General features: G+C 43.3%; 2 protein-coding genes across 2 annotated transcripts in view; both read left to right on the top strand.

Annotated features, from left to right (window-relative positions):
• Positions 1–4,703: 4,703 nt before the first annotated feature.
• zgc:158868 (uncharacterized protein LOC791147 homolog) lies at positions 4,704–11,626 on the top strand. The gene is made up of 6 exons (XM_012832384.2): positions 4,704–4,889; positions 5,247–5,301; positions 5,538–5,725; positions 8,872–9,036; positions 9,388–9,498; positions 11,427–11,626. The coding sequence occupies exons 1-6, from the start codon at positions 4,743–4,745 to the stop codon at positions 11,538–11,540; spliced, it is 780 nt and encodes a 259-aa protein (XP_012687838.2). The 5' UTR covers positions 4,704–4,742; the 3' UTR covers positions 11,541–11,626.
• Positions 11,627–13,049: 1,423 nt separating this feature from the next.
• The window catches only part of ripor1 (RHO family interacting cell polarization regulator 1), a 64,981-nt gene continuing 54,792 nt past the window's right edge, over positions 13,050–23,238 (top strand). The window contains exon 1 of the mRNA XM_031564381.2: positions 13,050–13,292. The gene's annotated coding sequence lies outside the window, so the exon portion shown is untranslated. The remainder of the gene's footprint in view (positions 13,293–23,238) is intronic.

Here is a 23,238-nt window from a genome sequence, read left to right as displayed (position 1 = left end):
GCAGGAATGCAGAGGGAGACGATAATCCTGCAACCTCACTGGATGCTCAGCGCTTGCCAGGCCTTTGATCTTCAAACTGCTGAGAAAAGGGGCCAGGCAATATCCTGAGTGCAAGGCAAGGGAAGCAGGTTCTCGTAAATGCATAGGATACACTCATAAACACACATGTATTGACACTGTCACACATACACACACACACACACACACACACACACACACACACACACACACACACACATATATATATATATATATATACATGCACATGAATACATACACACATTTCCTGTGTGAGTCAGCTTGCAGAAACAGTGTGTCATGGAACAGGTATTTCAACCTGCTGGGCCACCTCCACGCCTGCATCTCTAGCATCTCTCATCCCTGTGACGTGTTTGCCACTGAGGCTATTTTTGGTGCCTGACAGCCTGTGGTTTCGACACACTGGTTTTACGTATCTCATTTGGTTTACTTTTATTTCAGAGTTTCCTGGTCAGCACGGTGAATTCAACCTGTTCAACCAGTTGTCTTACACACAACAAACAACAACTAATGCAAATATTCCTCTGCCCACTGAGTCGCATTCAGCTCCTGCTTAGTCACGCTCATCAAGCACTCTCATCAGACCTCTGATGTTTCCCCCGAAACATGATTGCCTGACGAATATCTTACGTTACGTTTAATTGTTCCGAGAAAATCAGAGAAAAAAGGAGATATTCCTTCTCTGTTAATGTTAGCAAACTGTTTTTGTGTCCTAAACCTGAACCCATATCGTGGGTAGTTTTGGATGTGCACACCTCAATGACCAACCTTCTCAACCTTGAAACATCCCACATATCCCGTCTCAGACTTGTGATCTGGCACAGTTCTGGTGCCAGGGTCTGATTCACTTAGGAGGCATTATAAGCTGGCATCCCGTACCGACGGCACAGTCTTCATTTTTTTATCTCCACCCCCACTAATGTATGTAAGCACACCAACAACATTCATGTTTTGTCTGGCTTTTCTAGTTGTATTGTCTCAAAATATTCTGTCTATTTGCCCTTTTTGCCCCTAAAAATGTTGCACTAGTGCTGGTACATTATAGTGTGTTTCTGCAGCGAGTAGTGAAATACTCCAATGCTTGAAATGCTGGGAATGTTTCAGACAAAAGTACCTGGTAGTGAAGTAGAGGCTACACAATGATCAAATGATCAAATAAAACTGTATAAACCAAAGGAAAATTGAGTTATGACAAATATGTAGCAATGTGAGATAGAATTGTGTTTCAACTTTGCCAAGTTTCACAAGTGCTATCGCACCGGAAAGAGTTCAGCTGTTTTCCATGCATCCTGGATGACCAACAAGTAAGAATGTGAGAAATTTAAGTGAAACCTAGTGAGGAGCTCGGCCAATAAGATATGTAATACTCCCACACCGCACCCACCGAACGGTTCACACAGAGTGGAGAGGAAACTGCCACGGAAAAACGCTCCAGAAACAGAGGACGGTTTCCATTACATTCAACACTTTCAGGAAATTCCTCTGAAAAAAAAACAGCCCTAAAGTTAGTCAAGCTCTATACTATCTTCCCATAGGGAGTTACAGGGTTTTAGGGACACTCAGTCATATTAATCATGCACACCTTCAAAAATACTGAACCCCTGACTTGGTCTTGGGTGGTTCTCATAATGACGCCATGAGGATGCCCTTTCTGGAATGCGAAGACTGGCGTTTCTATCAGCACCATGTCTTCAGTCACACAATGGAGGGTGTTTCACACCTACACTGGTCTAGTTCATGTCAGTGAGGTCTGAGAATGCTTACACATGCCTTGAGCCATTGTTTCATTTATACTGCCTAAATAACCCCCCAAAACCATTTGTTACACAAAGAGCATATGCTTCAGTTTAAGTTGGGCACCGTAAATGTCCAGCATTTACAGAAGGACGCAGATATCACGTCCTGTCTCTGGAGGATATAGGAGATGAGAAACATGATGGCCTATACCAGTGACTATTTTTAAATGGCGGCGCTCAGCCAAAAAAACAATTGTAGCATTGCACGACCTTGCCCTATCTTGCAGCTCAATTCCATCTATCAGCGATACATTGTCTCCAGCTGGTCAAGCAAGCCAGGGTTTAACTTGTCACACCACAGATATTGAAATGTTGCTTGATGTTCAAGTCAAAAGTCAAAAGGAAACAAAGATATTAGACAAATTGTTATCTTGATGGAAGTGTAGACAAAAACATTGAACCACAATAGGACTGTTGTTCTTATCAAAGTTAAAGGGCTGGCAAACAAGCTCTATTAATCATGCTTTTACACTGTGACAAACCAAACAATAAGTAAGGTTTTGCTTAGCTCCTCTTATCCATCTCCTCAATCTATCAATAGATTTATCAGTGAAAGAGATTAAGGACACATCAAAGATGTCTACGGCAAGACTGAGTGGATGGGAACATGGCGACCAACCGAGGTTCATGAATGATTTATGTGAGACAAGAGTTGTGATATTTTTACTACATTGTCAGAACAGGCCCCCTGGTATGGGGCTGGCCTCAAAAAATATGGTGCTGTCTTACATGGTGGAGGCGGAAACTTGTACGGCAGGGTGTGGCGCTTGAAGTCAAGCCATGTGGAATCTTACGGAAGATTCCTCAGGTGAGGTGGGAACCGGGGGATGGTTACAGAAGCTGAGTAATGCTGCCAGACTGGCCGGTGTGCTCTATAGTCCACATTCCCCCGGCCTCTCCCGCATCTCTCTCAGAACGTCAGCAGACTCGGCCCGCCGGCACAGAGCACAACACAGCTGCCTACCCAGCATTCCATGGGGCTTTAGACCAGACTGAGCCCCCTATAGTTTGTACAGAGGACACTGTGAGAAACAGTGGCTGCAGAGATTACAAGCAGGCGGTGACCCCAGAGCTGACTCCACCTGTGAAGGCCCTTCAGACAAGCAGGTGCACCTGTAGCCTGAGGACAGGTTAGTGGACTGGCTTGTGCGGACTCTGTCCTTCCGTTACAAAGTATGTCTGATTTTAGCTGTCTTTCATTCAGGGTTACTTTGCAAGCTTATCATTCTCTGGGTCTGGTTGTGAGGCTTGCAGGCAATTTGGATTGACAGCTTTTAGGTCAAAGTAAATCTAAGTGCACATGATGTGTGTAAGCTGACTAACCTGGGGTAGTGAACCAACTCACTCTGGGAGGGTGCGGCGGAGACAAATATCTGTCTTACTGACTAAACTTCATAAAGCGCTGAGGCCCTGCAAAGGAACTGCACGTCTTGGTCCGACATCAGTCACTTCCTCTCCCCCTGGGCGGTAAGTTATTGGTGTTTATGAAAGTTAAATACAGGCCTCAATCCTGAAATTTGAGAGTTGTGACAGGAATGCGAGACGTCACCTGGTCACCATGGTAACGTGTCTGCAACAGCTGCTCTTTGTTCTCTGCTGGGGGAAAAAAAACACTGTGAATGTTGTGTGTGTGTTTGTGTGTGTCTGTGTATATGTGTGCAAATGCTTTTGTGTGAGTGAGTGGGCATGCTTGTATGGGTGTGTAAGTATGCTTTTGTGTCTTTGTGTGTGTGTAGTCTTGTCATACTGTTACTGATAACATCTTATCAGATAGAAACACCTCCATAATGTCTGGAGAATATGAAGCAACTGATCAGAAATTCACAGAAAAACACAGAGCAGCAAGTTTTACAGTACTTGATTATGGTCTGTTTGTAATGTATGTGTGTGTAAGATCAATAAATACAAAAATATGGCCCAGTATTAAGAAAGAGACTGAAACTTTTTTTATTTTGAATATTACTTTCAAATGTCTTATCTACATATGTGAATTCTTCCCAGCCTCGAAAATAGAGAAAGAGAGAGGAAAAAATGCCACTATACCACACACCACACTAAAACAGAAGAATTAGCTAATGGACTTTAGAATGGATTTTACACACACTTAAAAACCAACAAAGTACAGGTTCCAAGCAATATAACCTATATAATCTGACTGTCCACAGCTGGTAGAGCAAGGTGATAACAACACCAATGGGTTTGATATCCAAGATTCACACATACAGTAGAAAATGTATATCTGCACCGTGCTGTAAGGGTCTACCTATTAAACCTCTTGACATAAAGTTGTTGTTGCCCGTTGCCATCTAGTGGCTTAAAGTCTTAACTACATTTGAAAAGAATTTCTCCACTGCCTGGTCACTGGTGTCATACTTCCTGTAGACTATGATTAATATCTCTCTGAAACTGATTTAATCATGCTGACTTGAGCACTCAAAACGTAAAACTCATAGGCTGTTGCGACAGAGTCAGTGTATTCTTCTCTTACAGTTTCTGTGCCTACAGGAAGTTTCACACTTTACACGCATTGCACATGTAGGACACCAACAACAAGCTCTTTCATCATGATGTCTCTTTTCAAAACCAGAGCTCTTACAGTAACAAAAGCCTCACTTTAACCAAGGACATAACAGAGGAACTTGAAGGAGGAACTTTTTTTCAGATTTTCTCCAGTACACTGAGGAAGAGTTCTGTTTATTGGCCATGTCACAGTGACACAGTCATGTTTTGCGAGATGTTAAGGCCAAGTACAGTAGTAGACCAGGAAAGGGAGTACCTCAGCACCGTAGGTAAATATTAACTCCCCTCACTGGAAGGGGGTGTAACCTAATACACGGACTCACACTCTGACACATATATAGAGCATACAGGGATGGGCCCGTTTCATTTACCTGACAGGCACAGGTCATGGCAGCTAAGATCAGTGGGAGTGTTCTGGTGACCGGGTCCAACCGGGGGATTGGGCTGGAGTTGGTCCGACAACTGTCTGAATCCCTGTGCCCGCCAAACCAGATCTTCGCTGGATGCCGAGATCCAAATGGACCCAAAGCTAAGGTACTGTAAAACCTAAGAGAAGAGAATTGAACGTGACAAGGAAATTGGACAAATAAGGATGTTTTGCTGATGATTACTATTTGCTGAATTGTAAAGGTGAGAGAGACAACAGTGTTAGGGTCACTTAATGAATATAAAGCTGACAACTACAGAGGGTTATGGTTAAATGTATATAGCTATTTATATAGTCATGGCTAAATAGCTTATTCCATCTTAAAAGCTTAAAACCACATTAGCTGTAAGCTGTAAACCAATGTCATTCTTATCATTGATCTTCTGGAATTGATCAACATGTCTTTGTGTGTGCTATTGTTAGAATATGAAAAGATGACTGACCATCATATTTAATCCTTTAAGGAGTTGAGGGAGCTGGCACAAAAACACCAGCGACTGATCACCCTTGTGTGCCTGGGTAAGACTCTAAGCGCTTCTCAAAGATCTGTACAATTCATTCAAGCAATTCACATGAACTGTGTGTAGAAAGAACAAAGGTCAGAGGCAATAATGAACTTTATGTAGCCAGTTTAAAGTCCAGTTCAAATTCAAACAGCAAACAAGGTAAAAATACTTCACAAGAGGTCATTCTTAGCTGTAGCCATTGCTTTTCATACCACAGATAACATCATGAAAACCGTTCTATGCTATCAGACACAACAAACCAGGCCAGTATAACAGAGGCTGCGAGGGTGGTGGGAGCCAAGCTGAAGGACGGGAGTCTGAATTTACTCATCAACAATGCTGCCGTGAACATCCCTGGCTCTCTGGCAGAGACGGGAGAGAAGCAAATGATGGAGGTGTTCCAGACCAACACTGTAGGACCAATGCTTCTGACTAAGGTAATTAGAGAAGTACTAGCAGCAAACATGTGAGAAAGGAGAAGAGTCACATGGAGTCTTTCAAAGGTGACTTTTCAGCTTTTCAAGTGATTTAGAACCAGTTTAATATATTACCCCTATTTTGAGGACGATAACGGCTGGCAGAAACGGGAGTGCATACACACTGTTCAAGCAATGAAGCGGGCGGGAAAGGCGTGGTCAAATGCACGAAGTGAGCAGTGCAAGGCTGAAGTTAATTAATGAAAGGCTTGGTAAAAGCTGACAGACAGCATCGTTGAGGAATCCCTTTCAACTGAATGCGTCAGAAGAGATTACAATGGAAGAAGATGGCAATATCACTGTGGGCTCTGGGCAGTTTTGCAAGGAATAAACTCTATTGCTTTTCCTGTTGTTCCAGACAAATACATTTGTTGAAACATAATTGTAGCTAGTCAGACCTGTTTGAAAATGCCCTCCCACATCCCTTTGAACTGACTGTTATATTGTCAAAACAGGATAGCCTATGTGATCTAACATTATTTTTATTGACATTGATAAAACCCATCACACGTAGGGTATGCCTATGTGACTTTGAGACAGTGTTTTGCTTCCTTAGTAGTCATGACAGTCCAACATTATTTTTATTTAGATCGGTATAGCCAATCGTACACTTTGTAGAATTAATTTCAGACTATAATTTAATAATCTAAATTAATTTGGAACACATTTGCAACTTCGGCTAGGTATTGATGTATGTAGAGCTTACATCTTACTTGATTCAGTAGACATTATGGCATTTGCTGCTGTGCGACTCGAGAGAGAAGAAGGTCAGCTCTATTTTCTATGGACAAAAGTTTTCGGATGGAAATCCGTGTTTTTTAAGTATGCTACCTTCATTCCTTTCTCCAATAGCATAAGTTACCTATTCTGTGATGCAAAAGAATTATCTTAAGCTTTTAGGCCAGTGCAACATCATATTAGGTTCGTCTCAGGTAACTATAGTATTCCACATTAATTCGATTGAGTTTTTTTACTTTTGGGAATCAACTGTAGGGTATTTAGTACAGTAGGTGCATCCAGAACCCCAGCAGAACCGAACAAGTGAAAGCATGCTTAGCTGACCACTGATCAATGGGAGGCAGTGGAGGTAAACTACTGGTGACTGTATGTGTAGGTATACTAATGATATGGGATATCCCAGAGGCAGGGAACCTGATGCGTAAAACGTAAGAGCAGCGGTGACCAGTAGCCTACATAAATGGATGGATGCATAAGATATGGGCTACGTGGTGTGATCAAAAAGTTCCAGGACTGCGCCTATAAAATGCAAAAACCATACCTGTGAAAGTCTTGTTCTTTTAGTGTATCCAGCACCATATGCAATGCGCTTTGTATCTCCTCTACTGTGTCGAAACAGGGATTCCTCTTCTTGAACTTAATTTTGGGGAAGAGGAAGAATGGGGAGTGAGCCAAATCCAGCCAGTAGGGGTGGTGGGGACAATCAGATTGAAAACTCCCACATTTTCCACACGCTGTTAGCGTAGGCATTGTCATTGTCAGTTCAGGTTATTAGTGCATCCCCCAGGGTCAGACTGTCAACACCGAGTTCTACTGTAAGGTTCTGAGGCGTCTGAGGGAGAACATTCCATACAAATGACTTGGGCTGTGGCACACTGACTTTTTTGGGTGACTCCCTCTAAGGAGATGGCTGCCAAATTTTAAAAAGGTACCATTTTTGCTTTTTATAGGCGCAGTCACGAAACATTTTGATCACACCTTGTATGTTTATGTTGATGAATTGGAACACCTGGACCAACCCTGAATGCAATCTCTGCATTCCGTTCCGGCCAAGAAAGGAGACCGTTTGCCGAAAATATGGTGATTTGTTTACTGCTGACTGATCATTTTTAATACAAGTCGGACAAAGGTGTGTCTTTCAAAGGGTATAACGTTTAAAAAACATTTGATTCTTTTTTTAAAGCCTGCCAGGATATGTGTTTACTTTGAGGATACCTGAGATTAATGTATAACACAGGTTTGCTCCTGATTCCTTGGTAATTACAGAAATATATAGACATAATGCGCCACTCGTGATATTTAGGGAACGTGATATTTTTTGCCAGATAGATAAATCACACTTGGGCAATGATGGTTTGTGATTGGCACGTTCTAATGCTGCATTCTAATGTCAGAGAAGAATATTTAGTCATGCCCTTATTCATCTTCGTTTATCACCGGAGTGTATGGTTGTTTCTCAAGGAAGGATCTTTGACGGCTGCGTTTCAAGGATGCTATGTCATCGAATCGCACCGAAGGACTATTCAGATGTCTAGGATCCTTCGAATTCTACCAAGGACCGAGTCCTTCATTTAAAGTAACACTATGCAACAATTTCACACTTTTTTAGGTATGGTTTTGAAGGCAACTAGTTTTAGAATCATCCTCAAATTCATTTTGATAGCATATATAGCCAAAAGACAGAAGTTAGTGTGTTGGCAAGCTTCTATCAGTGTCAACTGGGCTGTTGGTGGTGTTTGCACGGTTTTTGCATGCCTTTAAGGGTAGTTAGCTTGCTAGTTTTGGAACAGAACTTCTTATTGCTGCTTTTAAGAATGTTCAAGGGTGCAGTGTTGGAGTATCCTCTGCTTTCATTAAGCACCCTCAATTCAATCCAATCCAATCCAATTGTAGAAGCTTCTGCCTGTTTGTCTGTTACCTGTTTGTATTGCCTGCCTTTTTTGTGGATTACTTGCCTGCCTGTTTTTTTATTTATTTGAACTATTCCTTCAAATAGTAAAACTCACTCTTGCTTTACTCCTGCCTCCTGTGGCGTTCATTTGGGTCCTCTCCCCCCTTTAGACAGGTACTGCTAACATCTGTTAACAATTGCTAACAACAACAATTGGTAATGTATTTGTTTTCCGCGGTCAACTCGGGTGTGATGTCATCATACCCATTTCCGACTTTCGAGATAAATGGAACGCATCATAAGAGAGCTCGGAGAGAGAATCGGCTGTTTCCAACACCCGTTATCGTCTTCAAAATAAACCAACCAAAAATGTTTTTCATTAGATCACTAACAATGCCATCAATAATTACAAAATACTATACAGACACAATCGACTTGGAAACATACTGAAAATTAAAACTCTGCTCTTTGTGTGAAGGAGTTCCTGCCATACCTTCGTAATGCAGCCTCCCAGCCAGGTGCTCAGAGTGAGATGTCCTGCCGGAGATCAGCTGTTGTTAATGTCTCTACTCTGATCGCCTCTATTGAGAAGTGCCCCGAGACCTTCCACGGAGCACCAATGTACCCATACCGGGTCAGCAAGGTACTGTATACCCAATTAGTCAGGGTAAATATGCTCCAGATTGTATGTCACAATGATTTGTTCATGTGTGGACCTCATCACATGAGTGTTAAAATGCGTGTCTAAAATGTGTTCAAATAGATATGCTAAAGATGGTAAATATGTTGAAGTGCAAGTCAGAACAAAAGATACACTTGGGAAAAGGAAATGCATGATGTTTTTGCAAGGCCACCTTGCTGGTTGTATGCGTCTAGATTTGTCAGAGATCAAAGTTGAGACAGAACAACTAATATAGTGAACTGATGTTTTGATACTGTTTTAGATTAATAATTGTAGAGCTGGTTCATATGACTAACAATATGATCCTGTCAGGCTGCACTAAACATGCTTACACGCTGCTTAGCTGAGGATCTGAAGAAGGATGGCATTCTGGTCATGGCCCTCCACCCAGGCTGGGTGAAGACGGACATGGGTGGCCCAGAGGTCAGTGTCAGTGAAAAGGGTGAAATAACAGTCAGGACAGTGCCTTTAAGGCTTAAAGCAACATTATGTAACAATTTTACCTTAAACAGCTTTAAAATCATTTTGGTGGTACACTGACTTGTAATACGAAGAATGGCGTCTGTGCTACTGCCACAGCACACCTGGTGCGCCTGGTATTGCCCTATGTAACTTTGGGGTACAGGGTGCGAGATCTCTCGCGAGAACTACGTAATGCTTTATGGCCCCCACCTTACGCTGAGCTGACCTTTATGTTGGACTAGTCAGTAATAACGTATTACATGTCTTGCTATGTCTTGTGTTGTGCTTGCTTGATGACATCCCTGCCAATGTTATTTATGAAAGTTTGATCAGTTTTCATCAATCACACCAATAAGCCTTACACAGATGGCTTGTAATACATTACACTGTCCAATGTATATTAATCATGTCGACAACAACGTTTTATTAGATTTTACATACTCTATATTCAAACGCTTAGAAAGCAATGTATATATATAGGCTGAAAACGCGAGCAGTATTTCAGCAAAACTAAAAGGTGTCATTCTTTTTTTGTTATTCTTTGGTTATGTTAGCGTTCATCTCTGATGTCACGATATATAAAACTATGCAGAATCATATTTGTGTAAAATCTGGTGATATTATTCTACCCTGTAGAATACATGCTTCTTTGGCTTCTGCCATTGTCTTTGCCAGTTACATATCCTTCAGCTGCTCAACAAATACACGTGTCCATTAGGGGGTCTCGAAGCTCGATTGTTATTTACCACAGTGGTGTAAAAGTGAGCTAAACTCTGCAACTTTAGGGAGTAGTGTATTGTGGCTTTAAGTATACTTCAGAACGTTTGCGTTTGTGCAGCGTAGATGCCTATGCATGCATTCCAGTAGTCATATTACCAGGGAGCAAATATACTACTGAAAATGTGCATCTGTACTGTAAATTGCTTTGGATGAAAGAGTCTGGATAAATAATGTAAATAAATTTTGCAAATGTTTTGAAAATTAATGCTGGCGAAATTTGCATCATGCACACCGTGCACGGACCTAACAATGCACGCTCTATGGGATTACATTATATATCCGTTTTGCGGTTCCTAGTTATGGCGTTCTTAGTCAATATCTTTTTCGATTGTTTGTGTCCCTAGTAAAAATGTGGACCCAAAAAGATGGGATAATAGGGCCCAGGTCAAAAAATCCCAAAATGTCCTTAAATATTTCAACATAAAAGCTAGATTTCCGACAGTAGGCTACCCACTGGTTTGGGGGTGAGGGCAGAAGTCAAAACTGTTTGTGTTTTTCATATTTCACTTTATTTAATTATTTCAGTACTGTGGGTATGTATTTTAATCAAACTACTTCTTTACTGTATATAATATATATAAATATAGATTGACAGATACTTTTACTAATCTGTATTTTTGTAATGAATTAGACCTCTATAATTTATGCAACTGTATGAATGTGACATAGCCTGTACCAATATGGCACCTCGGTATATCTAGTTCCTTTTATTGTGTACTCCAACCAGATCACTAGGGGCACTAAGTTTCAGCAGCCTACCTCTATAGATATGTCTTAGAGCTGCATTACATCACCTGTGTCAGACAACTGAAAAGGTCAGATGATGCAAGTAGCCTGCTTGAACACTCACTCAAGTGGTGTAGGAACGAGAGATTCAGTCTGGTGAACATGGGAAGTCTGGTGAATCATCATCAGGCCAAAATAACTCCACTGAATCAGAATACATGATTGGACAATGTTGAGAGGTTTCCAGTTATTTCGTTAAAGGTTTTGGATAATACAGTCACTGTCCTACACTGTGCATCAGCTGATATCACTCAAAGGCCTGTGGTGTTGCCCTGGTTACCAGTACAAGCACCTTCCTGATGTTGTGTCTGTCTGCTGCCTAGGCTCCGCTTTCGACAGAGGAGAGTGTGAAAGGAACGCTGAACGTCATCTCTTCGCTCTCAGAGAAACACGTTGGTACTCTTCTGGACTGGGAGGGGAAGGGCATCCCGTGGTGATGGGTTGAAGCACGATACACAACGATTTTAACCAAGTACCCTTTTTTATCATGTTAACAAATGACAATAAAGACATGAGTAGTGAATTGTTGTGTGTCCTGTCTTAACTGTTTCTCCTGAGTCTCCACTACCAAGTGCACAGCATACAGTAAGCAGGCACCAATGACAACGTGGATGAGGATGTGCAAACTGTCCAAAACAGGGCCAGAGGTTGTGTTCGTGAGCGATCCCCTGAGCCATGGAATCAGTCTGCTGCAGAGCCCTATGTGTGTCCCATGACAGCAGATAAGTAGCTAAACAATAGCGGAATGGGATGGAAACGTGTGAGAGGAAGGTCAGTTGGGGTGACAGGAAACCCGGAATAGGAGGGTTAGCAGCTGGAGCAGTAGCCTCTTGCGTAACTTAGGCCTATGTGTGTGTTTGTATAGTTTCACATCCTAAGAGCAGAAAGCTGTTGCGGTCCTGTCCAGAAATTGAGAGCAGAGTAAGTCAAAGTTCAGTCGAATGATGAACCCGTAGCAATTGAGGAGATCACAATCATTTCATTGAATTGTGGTCGGCCAGCAGACTCCTCTCTAGCTCTGTCAGAACGCTAACGTTGCCCTGCCTGGTTCGCGTGACCCAACATGCAACTGCTATTTCTGAAATCAGGACAATCCTACCCTCTAGTGGTTAAAGCAGAGAAGTGCATCGTGGCATATCCTGGCATCTGATTGAAAATAGCCTATTTTCAAAGGATTGTATGATGTTTAGAAAATAAATATTTATAATAAATCCTATCGCTATCAAAGATCGAAGAGGCTCTGACTTTGCTTGAATTGATCACTCTCAGACCTGGCTTCAGTTAGTCTCCAGAAACTTTGCTCCACCGCCTGCATTGACATGCATCCCTCTTCACTGGTAATTCATAGGTTGTCAAGCACAGCGTAGGCCTACCTAATTTCTTAACAACTTAGGAATCAGCAAATAAAAAAATATTTACATACACAGTTTAAAATTAAATCAATCAGAGAAAAAAAATAAAGCAATTTCATCTCTCATCAAAATAGACGACACCTGTTACTACTCGACTATGCAAGATTCCACCACACAAGAGCACATTTTACACAGTTGGTAGGCCTACCTGTCTGATTTAAACAGGGTTGCGTTTTTTCCACTTGTGTCATGTATATCTAATTATTTGTTATATATTTCCTAGATTCAACAGCCACCTAGGTAATTAGGTAGAGCTTGGCACACGGACTAAACTTTCTGTAGCCTAGAACATGTGTCGAAAGCCTATGCAGTCTATGTAGCGCGTAAAACTGTAATGTTCAATCACGCACTTTTTTGAGGGATAGGTTCCACTAGCAACCTCACTTTCGTGTCCTTCGGCTCAAAAGTAATTCCCCATTACACCCATTGTAGATAATAGGATTGGGCATGGGGTGACTTTATCAACTAAGCTGTTAGGGGGATAAATTCCACATGGATTTGGTGGTTTTTCTGCAAGTGTGCTGTGACAGGTTGGGGTGTCACCTAACTACTTTTCCATTAACTATTTGAGAGGGAGGTCTTAATTTAGCGCATCCTCCGAGAGGTGGGAACACAAAATCCATATCAACTGAGTGGGCTGCCCACACCGCGACAAACTTGTCACTCTGGTCAAAACAGATTAGGAGACGCTGTCCATTCTGCAATCTCGACTGACACTGAGGATTTCTCGCAATCGGTCTCTTGCCTTCGGACCCTTAGGGGCAGTTTTTCTTACAGGTAAGACATTTTCTGGACACGATATTTAATTAGGTTACATTGCGATATTTTACTAGGCTACAACTTTTCTCGCTCGTGGAGAGAAAAAAGAAAGTTAGTGGATTTGGTGACGAAACAGTGGAGGGTGTTTAAATGTTGATAGCCTACATTAACATACAAACCACCAAATACAACACCGCTATCTTAAACTAATCACTGTCACTAACTAACCTTAGTTGTGCCAAACACAGAGTTTAAACGCCGTGGATTGGTTGCTGGAAAATAATTGTTTTGGAGTAGCGCTGCATTTACAGTAGTTAATGATAAACCCGCTGGTGCGGGGTGTTTCTGCACCAGTCAGTGATATTCCCGTTTGGGTTTAACTGTGAAAGAAGGTATTGGCTTCAGTCCAGCAATGGGAGCTGTCCTCCCCCAAACTCTTCGTGTTACAACGATACACTGATGTTGCCCAGACAACACCAAGTTTACTTGGAGTCGGAGATCTTCAGCATGGAGTGGAGGGATTGGGGGTCACAACCAGCACCACACCTCTACTTACTCACATACAGTGGCATAGCGATGTCAAGTCTCAGTAAAACATTTTGTTAAATAAATGAAAATAAATCAATATTTCCTGTTGGTTCTAACTACTACTAATAACAGGTAAGGGAAACGTGTAATTCAACTACTTACCCATACTTAGCCTTTACAGTATAGGGTAGTTGATTCTTTCGTGTACTAGGTCGTACGTAGGCGTTACCTGTGGAATGCTGGGGAGTTGTTTCTATGAGAATGTGAGCCTTCATGGTGACAGCCCCATCCATCGCACCATCTCATCTGGCCTAAAAGGTCATCACGAAAATGCAGTGGTTGGAGACTATGCTATTGTGCGTCTGTGTGTAAAGTTCTGGGAAGTGTATACTGTCTTTGAATATTCAGCTGACAGCAGGAATGTTCCTTGCAGCACTGGTTTTCTGTTCATCGAGACTCTAATAATCCGACAAATAACTTTATGTTGCCAGTTTCATACTAAGTTTACAAATCTCCTGAAATCCTACCTGCTGCCACTAAGAAAGTGCATAAGCAGATAGTTTTGCTTATGACACAGAATCAGCAGTGTTGTTTTCTTATCTTGACCTGTGGGAACTGGTGCCACAGGCACTTAATAAAACCCTCAGCTAGAGGAGCTGTGACAGCTAGAACATGTTAATGACCACTTTAAATCCCCCCAGCCCCCATACATGAATGTTTTTACAGAGAGCTGAGACTTAATTGGTGTGTTCAGATTTGCTGTTGTTTGTTCTGAGAGATGCTGACAGATGTCATTGCAGTTCCTGATCCTCCTCCAGCACCTTTAGCTTGTGTCTTGAAGGTTGTGAATAGTCTTTTAAATATTTGTAAAATGACCCTAAATGTGACATAAAAAGGAGTATCTTCTGTATTTTTATGAAGGTAATGTACGAATTGAACAGAGGATGATTTAAGTTTCTTCAGTGCTAATGCTCTAATAAGAAAGAAAACCGATTCAATTACAATAGAAGGTGCATATCTTCATTTTACAGTCTGTTGGTATGGTCAAACATTTGTGCTCGCATGAACCGCCTCTCATCTGACCATTACATAGATAAGAAACAGTCAATGCATTTTGCTGCTGAGGTATGTGCTCAGTAAACACCATTGTCTGGTCTGGTGTGATGCAAGGCTTTAGTAGTATCTGTCAACAGGAGCGTGTTTACTTTCCCAAGAAAACGGGGGCCACCTGTAATGCAGGGAGAGAGAGAGAGAGAGATGGAGAGATGGAGAGACAAAGAAAGAGAGAGAGATGGAGAGAGAGAGAAAGAAAGAGAGAGAGAGAGAGATGGAGAGAGAGAAAGAAAGAAAGAAAGAAAGAAAGAAAGAGAGCTTCAAGGCGAAACTCTCTCACCATTGCTCAATCCTGGCACTTGCTTGCTGTGTTTTAACTGTAGAAGCAACTTTAAAAGCAACATTATGTAACAATTTTACCATAAAATAACAGCTTAAAATCATTTTGGTGGTACAGTGACTTGTAATACGGAGAATGAAATCTGTGGGACACTGGTATTGCATGTAACTTTGGTGGACAGCTAGCTAGCTATAAGAAGAAGCTAGCGCAGTATTCTCTGTATGGACATCATGGCAGAGGCGACGAAGAAACCAAGAAAGATGTTGTCTGAGGAAGCGAGGAAGAGAGAGTAGAACAAGAGGCCGAACAAGAGTCAGGCTCGGACTGGATTTTACTCATTGGCAAGAGCCAAAAGAGACAAAAGTCAGATGCCAAGCTGGCCTTCTTTCTGTTGAACTAGTCAGGAATAACTTATTAGCTGTCTTGCTATGCCTTGTGTTGCACTTGCTTGATGTTTGGCTGTGTTAGGAAAGTTGTTGACTTTTCATGATAAATGTCCCTGCCAATGTTAGTTATAAAAGAAGGCGATGTAGGCTGTAACCTTATCGTTAACCAGTAGAACTTTTAATAAGCTTTGTAGGAAGCTCCGGTAAAGCGGAAAGAGTTGGTTGCTGTCCTCCCAGTGCAGTTCAGTGGCCATGCCGGCCTCTCACTGCCTGACTGTGAAAGTGCCCACAAGCAGGCAAATGTGCTTATTCATTGGCCATCACAGAGTGGCAGGTTTTTTGGCACCTATAGGCTATCTGGCACAAAACTGTGTTTGTGTGTGTTGGGGTGAGGGGGGGTAGTAGGTGTGTGTGTGTGTGTGTGGTGTGTGTGTGTGTGTCTGTCTGTATGTGTGTAGGTGTCTTCTGTTGTCTTCTGCCCATCTATGCAATGGTCTCCAGAGCAAACCTTAAGGGTCATTTAGGGATGCAAAGGTTAGAGGACCTGAACCTCACTCGCCGGTTCCAGTTTAAATATTATCTTTAATTTTTATTAACACAGCAGAAATTGGTCACACATTTGACCAGAGGAACCTGACTCCATGAGGGTCCTCTCTGCTTACAGCCAATGATTCACCTTTAAAACAAATGACTGAAGGTCAATGCTCTATACTAATCAGATACATTTGATAAATATTTTTGTTACAATTGCTATATCACACTTGCTATTAAGCTACCATTACACTTGCAGAGGTCTCTCTGTCTCTCTTTCTCGCTCTCTCTCTCTCTCTGAAATCTCCCATGTTCTGTTCTTGCATGCCAGTCTCTATCCTTTTACTCTCTTCCTCTCAAAGCTGTGCCCACTCACTCGCGCAGTTTTAAGGAAAGTTGGCAGGAAGATCCCCATTGTGTGGGGTAGATAGTGTGATGGCTACAGGGGAAGTGTTTATTAGTGCAGATGTGTGGGGTGTTGGACTGAAATGGAGAGGTTGAGGGGCCGCGCCAACCAGTGATGCTCCACTTCCTGTTTGACAGACTGCCAAACGGTTGCATAGAGGAACGGGGCACCAAAGGTTGTGGGAGATTTTAGAAAGACAGAGTGTGTGTGTGTATGTGTTTGTTTGTGTGTGTGTGTGTGTGTGTGTGTGTGTGTGTGTGTGTGTGTGTGTGTGTGTGTGTGTGTGCGTGCATTTGTGTATCTGTGTGTCTGTATACATCAGTGTGTGTGTGTGTGTGTGTGTGTGTGTGTGTATGTGTTTATCAGACTATGTAGATGCAAACATTATAAGAGAGAGATTATAACTGTAATGGTGACCATGATACCCATTCATGTCAGATAAATGTGTGTCCACCGGAATCTCCACAATGACAGTTCTTATTTCTGCTGATATGTGCAAAAATGTTGTTGGTTGCATTGGTTGTGTAATAGATATTCCCTATGCAATCACATGCTGAAGCCTTTTTGCATCACATGGGTGGTCTCTTCATGCTTGCGCCATTCTTCCTCTGTAATACTGACCATTTCCTTTGGTTGCAATGAGTTTTCGAAGTGGATTTTGTCAGCTCTCTGAAGGTAAAGTTATTTATCAAGTCAAGTTATGTCACGTCACACCAAAACAGGGGATCGGTTTCTTCCACAGAGCGATATATAAAGACACTGTCTCAGATCATGGCTGGACTTCTGGGGCCTGATACCTTTAGAGATGAGCATATGTGTTGGGCAGGGATGACAACACAATCACAGGATCACAGGATCACAATCTGGTCACTTTTTCACCCATACTGGACTGGAAAGGCTCATGTAGGGCTGTCACTTCCTGATAAAAGGACCCTGTGGACAGTTTGACTCGAGTAGGGCATTAGGACCTGTTGTCTCTTTTCCTAAGGATGACATTTACAAATACATGTATTTTTTTGTAAAAACCTATGAGAAATATGGGAGTGTAGTTTGAGAAGAAAGATAGATAAATGTAGACTTTATACAATAGAAATTTGTTCTGGAAATACTGCACAGGTGCTCACTCAGTACAGACTACAATACAGTAACAGGACAAACTAAATTAAACATTGACTTAGTGTGTTGCACATGTGTGTCTTTGACTTTTTCTGTGGTATCGAACAAATATGACAAACTAAGATAGTGCATTGACATTGGAGAAGGATTTTGCAACATTTTGCGTAATTTTTTGCTTAGTACCTGAGAGGTCATACCACGCAAATTCAATGCAGCGCACAGTAAAATACTGCCCATTGCAACACTTCAGATTATCTCACCACCCAGTCCACCTTATGAGCCATTGTTATATTTGCCTGTTGTGTGCTGTTCATCACACGCACCCGTCCGTGTCCCCTCAACACTGATTATTCATTGTCTGTGAGCCGGGCATCCTGGGTGATTTGGGCTGTCACCGTGACTGTGCCAGCGACAAGCTACGCATCACAGCAGCTCCTCTCAGCTCAGGTGGCTTCCAGCGCTGTTATTCCGGATTGTTCCATACTGGCTGTCCTCTGAACAGCTGGTGTCTGCCCACTTCATTTAGACTTGGTGCAGAATTGATGAGAGGAAAGAGGGGGGGGGGTCCCCTGGGGTCTGTCTGCACCTAGCCCAACCCCTGCTCACACTAATAAACAGGCGAGATGAGTTCTGATAAATTATGCATTAGAACAGAGCGCCACGGCCGTCTGGTTAATATCAGGCGTTGCCTGCCGTGTGGAGAGATGGAAATCATGCAGGCTTGTGTAATCTTGTTTGGCTTTGATCGGGCCTCCGTGGGTTGTGGTTTAAATGCACGCCCTCGGACAGATGCGACCGGTAATGAGCTGTTGTGCCGGTGCACTTTTGCAGAGCAGTGTTGGTGGGTTGTCTACGTGACTGTTTGTTACATGTGTTCATGCACATTTATGAGTTAGTGGGAGGATGCACAAACATTACTTTCAGTTTTTCTTACATTTCCTCTCAGTTTTGAGTGTCTGTGTGTGTGTGTGAGAGAGAGAAAGAGAGAGAGAGAGAGAGAGATAGAGACAGAGAGAGAGTGAAAATCAGTGCACTGAGAGCTTTTTTCGTGTGTGTGTGTGTGTGTGTGTGTGTGTGTTGCAGGTCTCTGTGAGTGTGTGTGTGTGTGTGTGTATGCTGTTTTAGTGGTGCAGTGTAACACATCAGTTTGCTCCTGTGTGTGTGTGTGTGTGTGTGTGTGTGTGTGTGTGTCTGGGTTGGCATGGTTAAATCAGAGTAGTACGATCCCTGTCTCCATGTCTTCCTCTCTCTCCCTCTTCCTCTCTCTCCTCCTTCCTCATCCTGACCGCAGGAGCAGAACTGGAGCGCCTCTTAACAAGTCTTTATTAATTTACACAGCACATGCCCACATGCAGGACCAGACAGACAGACAGGCAGAGCTTCTTCTGCTCAGTAACAGCCCTCACACACCCAGACAAGTATACGCACCCCATTAGTGGCAGATGCTTATGACCAGAGCCCAAGCCGCTGTGCAAGTTCAGTGTTTTGCATTTTTGAACACGCACTAGAGACATGAGGCTATTCTGCTCAGTAACAGCACTGACCTACGTGTCAGAAACCTAGACGGAAATGTGACGTGTCTGTGAAGCATCAGCAATCCTTTCCTTCTGCATTTTTGAAAATGAGATATCCCTGTCTGATCATCATTTTACAGTCCTCTCCCTTAAAAAGGCTCCATTTTAAATCCAGGCTCTTGTTCTCTGCCTCTTGATGTGGCCCAGCTGTGGGAACTATCCCCAAGGTCAGACCGTCTGTCCGGCCTCTGGCCTGTGTTTGTGTGTATTATTTTATCATCACTGTTTGTGTCAACAGCCAGGACAAACAGCCCCTGCGGTGGTCCCTCGCCAATGAGAATGGGCAGAGCCCCGGGAAAGGGTTATAACAGGGTAGTTAATACCCCCTCAGGGGTATTTATTCTTATTATTCTTGGGCATCCAGTTGCAAAAGCAGGCAGACCTGGGGTGTGCCTATCTGTGTTTATGTTCCAGTTGAGCTTGCAGCAAGGGTCATGTTAATGAAGTCAGTGCAGCTCATCAGCAGTAACATCTTTTCAGGTATTTTTTGCAAGATGGGCTTGGTGACTGCAGCAAAAATGTGTAATGGCCCTGCTATTCCCCACACCAACAAATATGCAAACTCACTCTCACAATTATGTCAGCGCAGTACTTGTGTCCATGTATCTCCAGAGGAGGGCAGTGTTGGGCTTCAAGTGTGAAACTGTGGCCTCTAGCCTCTGCCTGGGAGTCTCTTGTCTGTTGTCTTTCAGTCAGATGATGCAGAGCAACAGAACACTAAGTGAACTTGATTTAAAACCCTAAGGCTTGAGGTGATTATATGTGAGGCCTGGTATCTGAGCAAATATGAGCAACAGGCTTGCTCCGGGAGCTTTGTTTGGTGTTTGGGTGTTTAGACATAATTACGTGCTTCTGTCTCCACATCCTTCATCGGGCGAGTGTGGAGACACTGGTTCTCACATTACACAAACAGTGCGATCTTGGTGGGCGCCTCTCCAAGCAAGGGGCAAAGATCAGGTGCCTTGTTTATGTGCCTGTGAGGTGAGCGAGGCTTGGAAAGAACAGTTCGTGCCAGGAGCGGACAGAAAGAGTGAGAGAGAGAGAGAGAGGGAGAGAGAGAGAAACAAGTGAGAGTGATGCAGACAGAGAGAGAGAAACAAGGGAGTGATGATGCAGACAGAGTTAGAGAGAGAGAGAGAGAGAGAGAGAGAGAAACAAGGGAGTGATAATGCAGACAGAGTGAGAGAGACAGACAGATACACAGAGCAGAGGAGAAAAGTAGAAAAACTTAAATATGAGAACACAAACAATGCTGAAAATCACAGTAACACATCAAGAGCTTTTTTGGGGTGTGGGGTGTGGAGAGTGCATGATGGGGATGGATAGGAAGGGGGGGGGGGGTGTCAGGCAGTCTGGGGAAGACCAGCCCTCTCGTCATCAGTCTCCCGTTCCTGTTCGATCCACTTGGGGAGTTTATGATAGGCCCATTATAACCCACATTATTTTTAATATGATATCTCTGTTTTAGTACATTTTCACCCTTTTAAAGTCCTTTTAAAGTGTATGCAAATGTCTGTTCATTGGCAAAGGAAGCACTCTTGCTTGCCCAGTCTTCCACTACACATGCCGAGCACACATCTGGATATTCATGGACCACAGATGCATCCTATATCATCTGTACATCATATTTCACCCTATGTGATATAGCTTCTCCCCTGCTCTGAAAGTTGTGTCTGAAACCAGAGCTTTAGTAAGTCATACCCACAGTTCTTCATATACTGTGATATATAGCTTACCAATGTCGGATGCACTTTGCAGAACCAGCCTCCTCTGAAAGAGCATTATGAGGCAAATACATGTTAAGATCACACCGATGGTCTTCTGTAAGCCTGTGTATTGGTCTATCAGGGTAAAGGGGGGTGGGGGCTGTGGTTTCTGCAGGGTCTTCGTCTCGTGCAGGCTGAGGCACGACATGAAAAATGAGGCTTACTGTAACGATGACCTTCTCCTACAGCTTCCGTCCTTACATGGCTGCTACAGCAGGGCTCGTCCGATGGTAAACTGTGTCTTAATAAGGAAAGGAGAGGAAACAGAGCTCTCCGACTCCACAGCAGGAAACTGCCTCGAAGAAAAAAACAAAAACACCAGAAATACCCAATAGTTCCTTTGTGTGTCCTTCCTTGTTTACTGCTGTTTGGAGCACTGAATGACATGATTGGGAGCTATTTTGGGTCCTGTCTGAGGGTCATGTGCCTGGGTCAGTACTTGCAGACAGACTCTGGGGCCAGAAATGAAGGCTCATCTCCCTCATGCGAGATGCTATCCAGCCATTTTTCCACTCCTTCTCCTTGTTCTTCTACTTGCTTGTCTTGTTCTGAGGGGATGTTGTTGAGTTGCTGTTGCAGTTGAGCTGCTGTGAAAGCTGAAAGGAGGAAGAGGAATGATCTCATCCCCACTTGTACACAAGGCCGGGGGGGGGGGGGGCACTTTGGGGGGGAGCAACCGATGGTGTGTCCTGGCATCTATGATGTAAGTTCTCTTTTCTCCCCTTCTGAATCTTTCTGTCATTCATTTTCCCTCTCTCATTCTCTCTTCTCCTCATGTCTGCCATTCTCACTCCTGTTTCCTCTATTTAACTCCCCCTCTTTCTCTTTCTTCTCATCTGTGGTTTTCACTCTCTGTCCATCTCATTTTCTTTCACCCGTCCTTTCACTCCTTTCAGTGCGAGGGACACTCGGCAGCCTTGAGCCGCGGCCTGAATGGGAGCTTTTTAATACGATCCTGAATGAGGGGCCCTGGGTGCTGGCGTTTAATTACCTCAGGCCTGGACCCGTTCCACATGCTGCAGACCCGGTCAGCAGCGCTGGAGAGACGGGTCACACCGGACCGCTGGCCAGGTCTCTCCGAGTGGCTGAGCCCGCCCATGTGGAACTGTGTCAGAAATCAAACCAAGGGATTTGGCTATTCTGAAGGTTTTAGTGAAATTGTAGGGGGGGGGGGAGAAAGACAGGACTCAGCAAACCTCCACAGATGCTAGAGTGCATTCTGTAGATGGTTTGGGAAGTACTGGCAGAGCTGGACCAGAGCCTGAGGGGGGAATAAGAATTTGCAGGAAGCACACACAAACAAAAAAAAACACTATCAAACCTCAGGAATGTACATCTAGTATGTACATGCATGCATACAATACACACACATACATACACATACATGCACATGCACATATACATACACATACATACACATACATGCACATTGTCTGTATTTTTGTCCAGCGTATATATACGGGCCTCGTTGCTCCTCACTGGCTGGGCTATAATTAAGGGTGTGGCTGATCAGATGATTACTTTCCAACTCTACCGTAACAGCGAGACTGCTGCTGCTGCTGCTGCTGCTGCTGCTGCTGCTGCTGCTGCTGTAGACAATGAAAGTATGTCTGCTTTGCAGAGGTCATTTGTTTGTTTGTCTACTTTCCTGTCCTTCTGCAGCATTTCTGCTCAGGCCCATGCTTCTTTAAACTCCAGGTTTAAACGCAAGCCTGTCCTTCTGTGGTTTCTGTGTACTAGACAGAACAGAGGATAACATACAAGAAGAAGAAACCCAGATGGAATTTCACAATGTGTGTGGAACTACGGAAGTGCTGAGCTTAGTATACTGAAACAAACATTTATTTACAGATGAATTGTGGTTAAAAACGGATTTCTCTCATGTCTGTTTAGATGTCATTGTGAGCTCTTCCTGTGGCTGTGAGTCCAGGGTTTGTGTGTGTGTGTGTGTGTGTGTGTGTGTGTGTGTGTGTGTGTGTGTGTTGGGGTAGGGGGGTAATCAAAAGATTGTGTCCCAGCTCAGAGGGTCCCACCCTGCCTTAATCGTCCGGGCAGGAATTGAGGAGTGGGGAGGGGCAGTCAGATTACAAGAGATGAGGGTCAAGGATCTTGTCCCGTGGGTCCAGTGAGTTCCTGAGTCTTGTAGTAGAAGTTTGTCTGTGTGTGTGTGTGTGTGTGTGTGTGTGTGTGTGTGTGTGTGTGTGTGTGTGTGTGTGTGTGTGAGAGAGAGAGAGTGTGTGCATACTTATAGGGGCGTATCTACA

Source organism: Clupea harengus, chromosome 3 (assembly GCF_900700415.2).
Source record: "Clupea harengus chromosome 3, Ch_v2.0.2, whole genome shotgun sequence".
Classification (NCBI taxonomy): domain Eukaryota; kingdom Metazoa; phylum Chordata; class Actinopteri; order Clupeiformes; family Clupeidae; genus Clupea; species Clupea harengus.
The sequence above is the reverse complement of the archived record's forward strand: the minus strand, read 5'-3'. Positions and strand labels throughout refer to the sequence as shown.

Excerpts from the sequence above, each read along its gene's own strand:
- zgc:158868 (XM_012832384.2), top strand. The coding sequence starts at position 4,743 with ATGGCAGCTAAGATCAGTGGGAGTGTTCTGGTGACCGGGTCCAACCGG. Across the intron at positions 4,890-5,246 it reads CAAATGGACCCAAAGCTAAG|GAGTTGAGGGAGCTGGCACA; the intron begins GTACTGTAAAAC and ends TAATCCTTTAAG. Across the intron at positions 9,499-11,426 it reads CGGACATGGGTGGCCCAGAG|GCTCCGCTTTCGACAGAGGA; the intron begins GTCAGTGTCAGT and ends TCTGCTGCCTAG.